Consider the following 10,972-nt stretch of genomic DNA (forward strand, 5'->3'; position numbering starts at 1 on the left):
TTACAGCTTCTTCTGACTATAGATAGACAAATTTGCCAAAATACACAATCCTGGATGTTCATCTCTGCCTACTAAATGTTAATTCGTTAAAGATGAGTGAGTTGTGTAGACAGGGCACATCACAGGCATTTGGTGGTTTCTGTTGCATAAAGTCATTACTGGAAATCTCATTTAAATGTTTTTGAGCTCTTATCAGTGGACTTTTGCTACCTGATACCAGACTCAGGACACCGGATTCTTTATTATCAAAGTGCAGCATGGCTTAACCGCTTTATAGCTGTCTCGGAAGCCATTGTACTTGAGCAGAGATCGATAAGGTTGCATTGAGTAAAAACTGAGAAAGCACGAAAAAAATCTTCAATTTACAATGGGGTCTTTGCCAATCTGAATTCCATTTATGATTCTGCCTTTTTCTTGATACACCAAGATTCTTTGATGTTGAACTTTTTACTGTCTGAGCTGAAATACTAAACATAAATATTGCGTAACTGTATGAATGGCTTGCTTCAGTTCCCAACTCTGACCTGTCCTTGACAGCAGACTTTGGAATTGTAAAATCTTACAAAGGAAGAGCATTCACTTGAAATTGGCATTGTAATTTTTACTTATTTGTGTCCTTGAAGATAGGTTGTATTTTTCTGATGTTTTTTCTTCTATTGAAATAATACAAATCATATTTTAAGTGTTACAAAAATGCCCCTTTAATCTATCATTATGATCCGTCTAATATTTTCTGCCTTAACAGACCTGTATATGTAAATGAACCTTTCAAGGTGCTTTTCCCAGACTGTAATGGATGTTAAGGACGCATCTGTATAGACTGTAAGAAAGTGTTATATTTAAAAAGTCAAATTCACTGATATCAGTTTTTAGAATTGGTTAGAACTCACATAACGTGGTTTATTCTTTACAGATGCTGTGTGCCAATGTACTGATGAGAGCTCTTCCCTTGAAGAGAGGATTACAGATTGCTTGCCTTTGTATAGAAACATGATTCTGCTGAATCAGCTTTTGGGGAGGTAATATGTTCATTCAGGGCACATCTTTCCTGGCTTTGATGGCATTTAACTAGACACTAATGTTTTTCTTCTATGTTAGATGGGAGGCAGCTGTCAGGCTTTGCGAGACACTTTTGGAGTCTTGTCCTTCTTGCTGTGAATTGCTAGAATCTCTGGCTGAGCTGTACATACAGAAAGAAGAGACTGAAAAAGCCTTTGAAGTTTGGCTTGGTGCTCTGAGAAACAATCCTCATAATGGGAAGATCTTCTATAATGCTTGCAGATTACTTGTGTTACAGGTGAGTTTCAAAAATCATATTTTGAACCCTAAAATGAGTCTGTAAGTGTCTTGCTAGTTTTGATCTCACAAGGTCCTTTCATTTTGCTGAGCCGTATTTTTTACAGAATAATTTCAGCACATACAGGACTGCCCTAAATTAACTAATTTCCTGAATTTTGTTATAGGCACCTGCAGTAACTCTCAAGGTGACGCTCAAGGCCAGTCATATTAGGGTCAAAACATGCAGGTCAACTATGGGTTTTTATTTTTGGTAATGGTGCAGATCAGAATTTTTGATCAACAAAAAACTTGTTCCAAGTACAAAACTGATTACCTTTCTGGCATGTCACTGTGAGGAGTTGATTTTTTTTTTATTTGGTGCTCTTCTGGTTCAGCTACATTAAGACATAACTAACATGGAAAAGTTAATTGTGCAGTAGGTAATTAAACTGGCATTTACCAAGATCAATAGAATAGTCTGTTCTAAGGTGAGAGTGACACAGTGATAATGGTTCAATAAGATAACCAGATGCTTGGAAATCTTTAAATCTTGAAAGAAAACCGTAAAGAATTAGAATTAGTGAACTGTAAAATGTGCAAAAACATATTTTCAGATGACAGTCGTAGCCCTGGAGCTTGATCACACCTGAAACTAAAGTGCAGTTTCCTTCCTGGTTGGGAGGTATTGCCCACAGTTTTCCTCACTAATGTAATTAAAGACTCCCAGCAATGTCCATAGGGAATCAATGCTAAACTGGTAGCAAAGACTGTGATTTGGAAAAATCTTTTGAATCGGGTACCGAAGACTGTTTTTGTGTGACTTAGCATAAGGCCTGATTGACATTAGTGCTGCATTGGGATGTGTTAATGCTTTTACACCTGACACAACTGCTGTTTCCCTAAATACAAAGTACGCTTAAGAAATTCTGCATAGCGTTATGCCTGAACATGGAGAATACTTCTCAAAACTGGTCATGGAACATTGACGTTAGATATATGGATGTACAAATACTACAAAATCGGTTACATTTGTTTAACGACACATTACTTTGAGGATAAGTGGGTGCTAAAGGAAAGAGTGCTGTGTACAACTGAATGGAACAGTTCATGAAACGAATGGGAGAACATAAAGGCAGCTGTCATACTGTCGCTATGGAGGTTTGTTTTGGATGATCTGGTCTCAAAACCAGTCGTGAGCAAAGAATTATTTCATGGTAGGATTTGTTTTGTAAGAAAAAAGTAGCCAGCTGAAAACAAGAAGGAGAAACATCATAAGCTTTCTACATAGTAATTTGACAAGAATTTAGAGGCTGAGTTTTCAGTTAATTGTTTAAACATTTTAAGCACAATTGTCACAACATTCGTCCCAGTAATTAAATGTTTTAAAATGGTAACTGCCTTGAAAATAGTAGGTTTAATGTTGGATTAAGTTAATATTTTTAATTTGAAAATTTTCAAACTGCAGAAACAATGTATGACCTTATGTAGGCTAGATTTTTGTTGGTACTCCAGGATGTCTACGTTGTGGGTGTTGTTTGATAGGGTACAATCAGATTCTGGGTAATACATTGCCATTTATGCCAGTTCAGGATGAGTTAGTATCGGGTGGCAGTGAATCTTGAAAATCAGGCTAACAAGAACATCTCTGCCCTGTCCCACGATTGGAGAACTAGTTGTTCTTGAAGTTCTCTTTGTAAAAAGCTCAATGAAAAACTTTAAGCATCATGCTAAGTTTTACATTTGGTTCTTTTGAGGACAATGAAGTGCATTTTGTCTCCGATGTGCCAAGTATCTTAGTTTACAAATTGATTAAAATTGTTTTACAGATTGCAAATGTTCGAAAAACAACTGAATCATTTGAAATCTTTGTGGGATCCTGACATGTAGGTCTACGTATCTGCTGTTATATTGACAGGTGCAAAAGTAACACTGATTAAAAGGTTCACATACAACAGTTTTTATAATGACAAGAAAACACTGTAAGTTTCTAACACTGACATATATACTCTAACCAACATAATCTTATCTGTTTCTACACAGGGAAAATCGCATACCATAGCCCCTCTGTTTCAGGAATTTGTTATGTCTTTCTGTGAAACTGCAGCAAGTGAACAGCATCCTGTAAATGTTTTGCGGTAGGTTTCTCAGGGGGTGGAAAAAAGGTAAAACAATGAAGTATATTGTCAGTAAAGGGTTGCTCTATGCTTCAGGAACTTCAAAATTGATTTTTCCTATCCGTGATGGTTTTTTAGCGATAGTTCCTAACTTGTTAGGTGATAATTAAGCAAATGGTATTAGTCATTTTAATGTCACTTTTGGTTAAACCGAACAGGATGCTTTCTCGCATGCTAAAACAAACAGTTTTGAGATGCCGTTACTGTTTATACACAAATGACCAAACATTGGTGCGCTGTATATGGAATAATTATTGCTTTGATAGTTTTTTTTATAGAATCCTCAGCTTAAAGTATTTTTTTAAATGCATAACTTGTATTTAAAATGATGATGAGGTACACATTATACGATGAATTCATTTAGCAGGGGTCTAGATCACTTTCAGTCTCTTTAAATTTCTTAAGATTCGCCTTATTAAAAGCCATTATTCGGCATTTAGGCCAATTTTTGCAATTAGTTACACGTTTCTGGAATTATGTGCATCTTTAGACTTGAGTATGTTATGCGAAAATCAGTAATGCAAACTCATTGTTGTGATTCTCAGAGCTGGAGTTTGCAGTGATGGTTATTACCTGTGCTGGCTAATGCAAAATTCCTAACTTTTGGGATGTCAGTGCTCTTTATGGTCTTTTGGTTTGTCTCAGTAAAATTATATTGTTTTATATTATTGTTAAATAAGTGCCTGTGTGTGGCTCTGCCACCAAAAAATAACCAGCTGGTCATGACACGGTAGTGGGCTGTTTTATGGATTCTTCTTGCAGGCAGTAAGTGATAAGACTGACTTTTAAGATAACTTTGGACATACGTCAGGGCTTTGGGAAAAATTGTGACAACGTTTGGTTCCTAGTTTGAACCTGTCTTGCATGGCAGAATACCTGTACAGGTACCTTTGCTAATTTGCTTCTTCTACCTTGTAGGGGTGGGTTACCCATTTATTATTTATATTTGTCCACATTTTAAAGAAATTTAAAGATTTATACAGGTTGGTTTCACTTGTCAAGAGTAGATATAGTCAAACCACTGGCCCAAATGTAGAAAGAGATTGCATAGGTATGGAAAAGATCATATTTTTTTTCCATTTTGAGGATTAGCTAAAATGCATTTTTAATTTAGAAATGAGAATCATATAACTTTAAAAGCCATCCTAATTTGTTAGTTCATTAGTTGTATTTTTAGGAATATTTTTAAAAAATCAATCAAAAAATGGACAGAATTACACACTGCCTTAACTTTTTTTTTCTTTTTAGCCATCTCCTCAATATCCCAGTGCAGAATAATTTCAGGGCACCTTGTATCAAACAAGAAGTTGGCGATTCGCTCAATAAGCAGATACCCTTCATGTGGCTTATCTATTGGTAAGTAAAATAATCTCTTACCAAATAACATTGCTCTTTGCAGTCTTGCAATTATATGTATTGGCAGATTATTTTAATCTTCTATCATTGTTGTTAATTAGCACCTGCATACTCTGAAAAATTCATACAAACCTTTTTTTTGGCACGCTTTCCCTATGCTTTCATTGGTTAACTTTAAATATGTTTCTTAAAACAGCTTGTGGCAGTCTGTTCATGCCAATGTAGGGGAAGCAGTAGACGCCTTTGAGAGGGCCCTGGGCACTGTAATGCAACATGATGTAGTGCAAAGACTGTGGCTGGAGTAAGTAAATAATCCTTTCATTAATATTTAGTCTGCCGAATCATCCTTAGCATATGTTCCACTCAGTAGTTAATAGTAGGTTTTCTTGTACTCGGGGATTAACTGGCGTGTCCCCATTTTGCCTTGCTCTCCCTTAAACCCTTTTAGAATGGCATTTGGAAGCACTAGGGAATCTCTGTGCTTGGGTCTGGAACATTGCTAACAATGAAGCACTTAAGCATGCGCTATGACTTATTATCCTTCTCTGTTCACTTATTAGTCAAACTCTTTTGTTTTGCACATCTTTATTTGAGCCGAAAAAGAAACGGCATCTTTCCAGTCTTACAGAAGCTGTATTTGTGGTTTATCCGATTCAAATCTAACAGTGTTGTTCTCTTTCCAGTTATCTCCTTTTTACTAGTAGTAGACTCATTGGATCCAAATTTAAGAACCGAGACTTCAAAATGTTTACAGATCTCGTGCACCGCTGCCTGGTGACGGTTCCCACGAGATTTACAGTTCCTTTCAGCAGTGCAGATTACTGGACCAACTTCCAGTTCCACAATAAGGTAAAGAAACTCGTTGTGCTTCAGAGAGCATCTTTTCCATCATCTGCCGACCAGATGGCGAACAGAAGATAAGCCGTTGCATTACAAGTGGGAAGTCCTGTGTTTAAATTATTCTCCAGTAGTAGAATACTTTAGCTTTGTGTCCTACAATGTATTCTCTTAATGACTTGAAGGAAAACATCTTGTCAGTGTTTCTCTCGATCAAAACAGTCTTCTGATGCACAGCACTTTTGTATTGTGAAAATGTGTGCCTCTTATTGTGGAAACGACAGATTGTAATGTTTTACCAAAGCAAGCCAAGCAAAACCAGCAACTACTGGAAGGCTCCAGAGTGGCTCAACCAGTGAAGGCGCTCATTCGGAGTGCAGTCTGAGCCCTATGTTCCAGATGTTGTTGGTTTCAGATGTGGGCTTCAAGTATGTCATTATCTGGCTGCAACCAAGATTCCCCAAGTAGCGGCTTGCAGTTGACTGTGCTTTGCTGGGGTTGGGTATGATTGAGACCCCTTTCATACTTATGTTTAGGATGGCCCTGGGCCATTGCAGAGCCACCTTTTCCCAAGTGTGAACAGTTTCAGAATAAAAAGGCTGGCTTAATGTATGTGTATATATATATGAACGCATACGTATAACTGGCCCTAGGCTGCCTTTATGCATCGCTATTCCCATTGACTGCCATATTTGAGCCACCTCAAATATACCAGTGAACAAACATTGGACCTTCCAGCACAAGTCCTGTTGGAAAATAAATAGCTCTTTGAATTGACATGTTCAGCATGTACGTTTTTAATATTCAGTGGCTTTTCCATGGTTGCCTTTAGCAGTTTGGTAGTTGAGACATTTTGAAGTTTTAAACAAGAGTGCCGGTCAGAACTACTTACTTTCCTAAATGTGTAATACTCTACGTTCTAGAAAATAAAAGTACAGTAGTTGGAAAGTGCTAGTATTCCAATTTACAAACCCTTTGTGTTGCGAAAGACTGAAGAGATGTTTTCTTGTAAAATCGTCTGTGTTCTACTGAATGCCTCTGGTCGTTGTGGAAACCCACATTGTTCAAAACCGACAAGTTTGTAGATTGGATGGGCTGTCGGTAAAAGCTGCACAACTGTATCACAAGTTTCCCCACCCAGTGGGACATCCAGAATTGGTTTCTAATATTTTAATATATCACTGCACATTATCACATTTGTTGTTCAGGTCACAACATAACAATTCCTAATACTTCGTGTGTGGCACTTGGTATTAAGGTAAACAAGATGTGAAGTATTTCAAATTGTCAATGGACAGTTTGTCTTTGATCACATTACTCAGTTTTGGATTAAAAAGGTAGCTTTTGTAAAACAGTATCTTTTTTGGTACTTTACCTATTGAAATCTGCAATGTGTTTAAACATTTCTCGGTAATAGACTGGAGAAATTCAGACATAATACTGAGGTTTCTCATGGGAATGTAAATCAGACAAAATCAAGCTCGGTCAAAGCATGTAAATGAAAATGATGTACTGTAGGGTTTTAGCCCTATGTCAGCTTTCATTCCAACAGTATTGCATAAAGTGAAATCTTGTCTCTTTTTGGCATTTCCCATGTAATATTTCCAACTTTACCTTAGATTTACATGGCCGAAAATGAAGTATAGTTCTATATAGCTCCTCCAATGTATAAAACTAACCTGTCTGCTCTGGGCTCTGAGATTACCAGTAGGGGGGAAAAGTATACAAAAGTAGCCAATCTATTGGCTGGGTGCAAACAGCTATGCGTTGGCCTTCATGGTCCTGTCGATTAAAGGAAGAATAGCCTTTGTGGCCCATTTCCTTGCGTTACAGGAAACTGTTTTAAGGAGTCCCATGTGCCGGTGATCCTGCCAGATAGACTGTAATCTCCTTAGATTAAATATCTCCCTTTATGATCTTCAGAAAGCAAAAGCTAACTGTGTCTTGCTGAGTTAGGTCCAGTTGTCATGTCAGTTGCTTGTCAGACTTCGAGTTATAAATGAGAAATAATCCTATTTCGTTCTAGATATATTTGTTTGAAGTGCCCAGTTTGTCCTCTGAAAGATTTGCCATGTATTCCACAGGTTATATCCTTCTATCTGGACTGCCTTCCTCAGTCTCAGCAGTCCTCTGCCTTGGAAAGACTCAGATACATCATGCCAACAAATACTGAGCTGGCACTAAGGTACCAAAAACATACAAGATTAGCTGAACCAGTAATCCCAGTTTTCCATGCTGAATGCGATCTGAAATGGTTTTAGTTCACATATGGGTATTTGATGTTTGTTCTACAGAAAACATAAGCATTATGTCGTGGTGAGGATTGAAGGCTCTCCAGTCTCAGATCATTGAATCTCATTTCGGCTTATTGGCTATATCTGCTTATTGTCCTTTTTCAGCTGTGTTTTCGAGCGTTTGTTCGGTGCTTTGTTTTTTTGTAAATTGGCCTCTTGCCCTGACTGTCAGACAAACGTGAATGAAAAATTTCAAAGAAATAACTTGTTTTTCAGGATCATTTTGTAATGGCTGGAATATTAGTCTCTTTGTTATTGTCTAGGTTGCTGCGACAGGAATGGCGTGATGGCAATATTCAGCATCTAAAACTGCAGGCCAGAATGTTGACCACTAGCATTCCAAATTGTCTTGCAAACTGGAAAATGTAAGTCTCTTTATAGTGAAAACTTTTCCCTCAAGGTATAATGTGACTGTAATGATACGGTAGAATCTTTCTCAACAAAGGATGTTTTTGTTCTGAACTTCCTAATATCCTCCTTGCTTGATTTATGCTGACATCCTGTTTTGCCTTTATGTATCCTTAGAGCCATTGCTGTTGAGAATGAGCTAAAGGGGCGTGCAGAGGTAAGTTTATGAAAGTGGGCAGAGACAAATAATAGAGTTCAAATTACCTGTAGTATCCTTTTTTATGACAAGTATTCATAGACCATTTTAGCCTCTTCTTGCATGTGTTCTCTTTATTGAGATTTCCAGAGTTTTTTGTGCGTTTGTTCTCGGGGGTTAAATTTTCTTGTAATGTTTATACGGTGACAGTGAAAGCATACATACAAGGGGTTTCCAGCTCAGTTTCTAAGAGGACTAGTGTCTTTCACCTTAACTCTGTTACATAATCCTCAGAAATGAAATGGATCCACTCTCCTGCCTATTACCGTTGTCGTGAGAGTCACTTAAAAATATGGTCCTTCTTGAAATTGACTATTTGGATGTTTAGAATCTAAATCTTCAAATACTCTAGTGTTCAATAGTGGGGGATTACTTGCCCGTCTCAATAATATCAATAAATATTGTCATTAATCTAGATCATGTATAATCAATGCGATGATCCTTTTTACCCCTCCTTTTGTGTTGTTCCAATTGTTGATGATCAAATGAAACAAATCTTTTGACTTTCACGTGCATTGTATAGCCTAATATAGTTTTTAGTGCAGATGCTATTAATACAAATGTAATATCAACAATTAAATGCTTGCTTATGTTGGTGTTGGGGCGTTGCTTCAGCCATGTTATAAAGGAGTTCAGTTATCCCAGCATTGCACTGACATGTCAATGTATAGTCCCAGCAAATGCCTTTATTATTATTTTTTCTTATGCCACCAACAAGTTGCCATCTTTGTTTTCTAGGTTTGCCACCTTTATCGCCAAGCTCTTCTAAAGCTGCCTCTCTGTGCCACGCTATGGAAAGATGTAATTTTTTTTCACTTCATGTTTATTGCTCTTTTTACGAACTATTCTCTAAATGGTTTTCATGCTGGATTGTATTACTGACAAGGTGCTTTCCTTGTTTTCTCTTTGCAGCGGCTCCTTTACGAAGCTGCAGAAGGAGGTAAAACTGATAAGCTGAGAAAGCTTGTTGACAAGTGCCAAGAGATGGGAGTGAGTCTAGACGAGCCCTTAAATTTAGGCTCAAACAGAACAGAGGGAAAGGATCACTGAACAACTGGTACAGTTAGTCTTCCATCCCCAAAACCTAATGGCCAAATGAGATAATTCTCCAAGAAATAAAAAAAAAAAGTTTGCGAGAGGCAGACTTTGCAAGTTGTCAGTTCTCTCCAATACAGTATTCTTTCCTGATACCAGGGAACATTTGCAAATCAGATTCCGATCATTGAAGATATATGGACTCCTGAATGTCCAAATTCTGGGCCTCTTTTAAGACTCTCCTTGCATCATGTACGTAAGTATGGTTCTATAAAATGACAGATGTTTTTTTTTCTTTTAACTTATTTGTTCCTACTTTTTTTTTCGTACTGTCATTTTTTTAGTTGTTTTTTTTTTTTACTTGAGGATCAAGTTAATGCCTGTGACATCTTTCTGTGGTGTTAATGTTTACATGTTTTTTAGGAAGGCAGAATGTCTCCTGATGATGTTTTGTCTCGATTCTTCAGAAAATCTTGAAAGGTTATTTCAGGTTTTATTTTACAACGTAATCTGCAGGTAAATGGACTGGCATATGAAGTAGCTGCCAGGGTGGCATTTTAATGGCCCCACAGTGGCCTTTCCACTTGTGAGACTCTGCTACAGACTGCTGACTGGTGAAAATGTAAGAGTCCACTATGAGATGCTCGGTGAAACCTTGATTCCGTGCACTCAAAAGCATCAGTACTCAAGGATGACTTTAAGTTTTATGTGCAATTTTGTTTTGTGAATTATAATTAAGGAGTCTAAGAACATTATCTCTAAACTGTTTTGTATAAAATACTACTTTGTAGTATTTCTATTTGAATGTGTTTATATTAAACTATTTTCAGTATATGATTATGAAAACATTTGTCTTGGCTTTTTTTCCCTCTTTGCTTTGCCCTTTTCACTGAACTAAATTTTCAAGGGTTCATACAGGGTTGTGATTATTTATAACTTGTTACCAAAGCCCAGAGTGATTTTAAGTTCCCTCATAAAGAAAGCTTAGTAAGCTTTGGACTAATAATGTCAAGAACTGTGGAAATTAAGGAGAAAATGCCAAACAAAACTGAGCCTTTTATTTTTCCCTCCCTTATTACTAGGGAATGAATTCATTGGAACTGTTGAATTGCAGTATGGGATATGACAAGAAGACATTTAATCAATTTAATTTTACAACAACTAGATGTGCCACACAGGGCAAAGACCAGCATAGTTAATTTAAAAACATCTCTGGTCTGTAAACCATCTAATTGTTTTTCACAGTTAAATGTTTGAAAAATTCCTTTAAAAATTAACAGGAAATCAATTTACTTAGCAGTGATTTGATGAATAAAAAAACAGTTCCAGATTTGCTATTATTTTTCATTAAGTGTATGCAATACTTGTTTACTTTATTCACCACAAGGCAATGT

General features: G+C 36.9%; 1 protein-coding gene across 2 annotated transcripts in view; it reads left to right on the forward strand.

The window, feature by feature from the left end:
• Positions 1-10,424, forward strand: part of zfc3h1 (zinc finger C3H1-type containing) — a 33,000-nt gene extending 22,576 nt beyond the window's left edge. The window contains exons 25-35 of one of the 2 annotated variants that reach the window (XM_088644547.1): positions 914-1,019; positions 1,099-1,297; positions 3,319-3,413; positions 4,701-4,808; positions 5,005-5,109; positions 5,492-5,657; positions 7,730-7,830; positions 8,203-8,304; positions 8,465-8,504; positions 9,282-9,344; positions 9,456-10,424. In XM_088644547.1, the coding sequence (XP_088500673.1) occupies positions 914-1,019; positions 1,099-1,297; positions 3,319-3,413; positions 4,701-4,808; positions 5,005-5,109; positions 5,492-5,657; positions 7,730-7,830; positions 8,203-8,304; positions 8,465-8,504; positions 9,282-9,344; positions 9,456-9,593 (1,223 nt within the window). In that variant the 3' untranslated portion in view covers positions 9,594-10,424. Of the gene's footprint in view, positions 1-913; positions 1,020-1,098; positions 1,298-3,318; positions 3,414-4,700; positions 4,809-5,004; positions 5,110-5,491; positions 5,658-7,729; positions 7,831-8,202; positions 8,305-8,464; positions 8,505-9,281; positions 9,345-9,455 lie in introns of those variants that run through there. The other variant, XR_015941118.1, reaches the window with a different exon arrangement.
• Positions 10,425-10,972: the final 548 nt, after the last annotated feature.

Source organism: Lepisosteus platostomus, chromosome 9 (assembly GCF_059453375.1).
Source record: "Lepisosteus platostomus isolate fLepPlt1 chromosome 9, fLepPlt1.hap1, whole genome shotgun sequence".
Taxonomy (NCBI): Eukaryota; Metazoa; Chordata; class Actinopteri; order Semionotiformes; family Lepisosteidae; genus Lepisosteus; species Lepisosteus platostomus.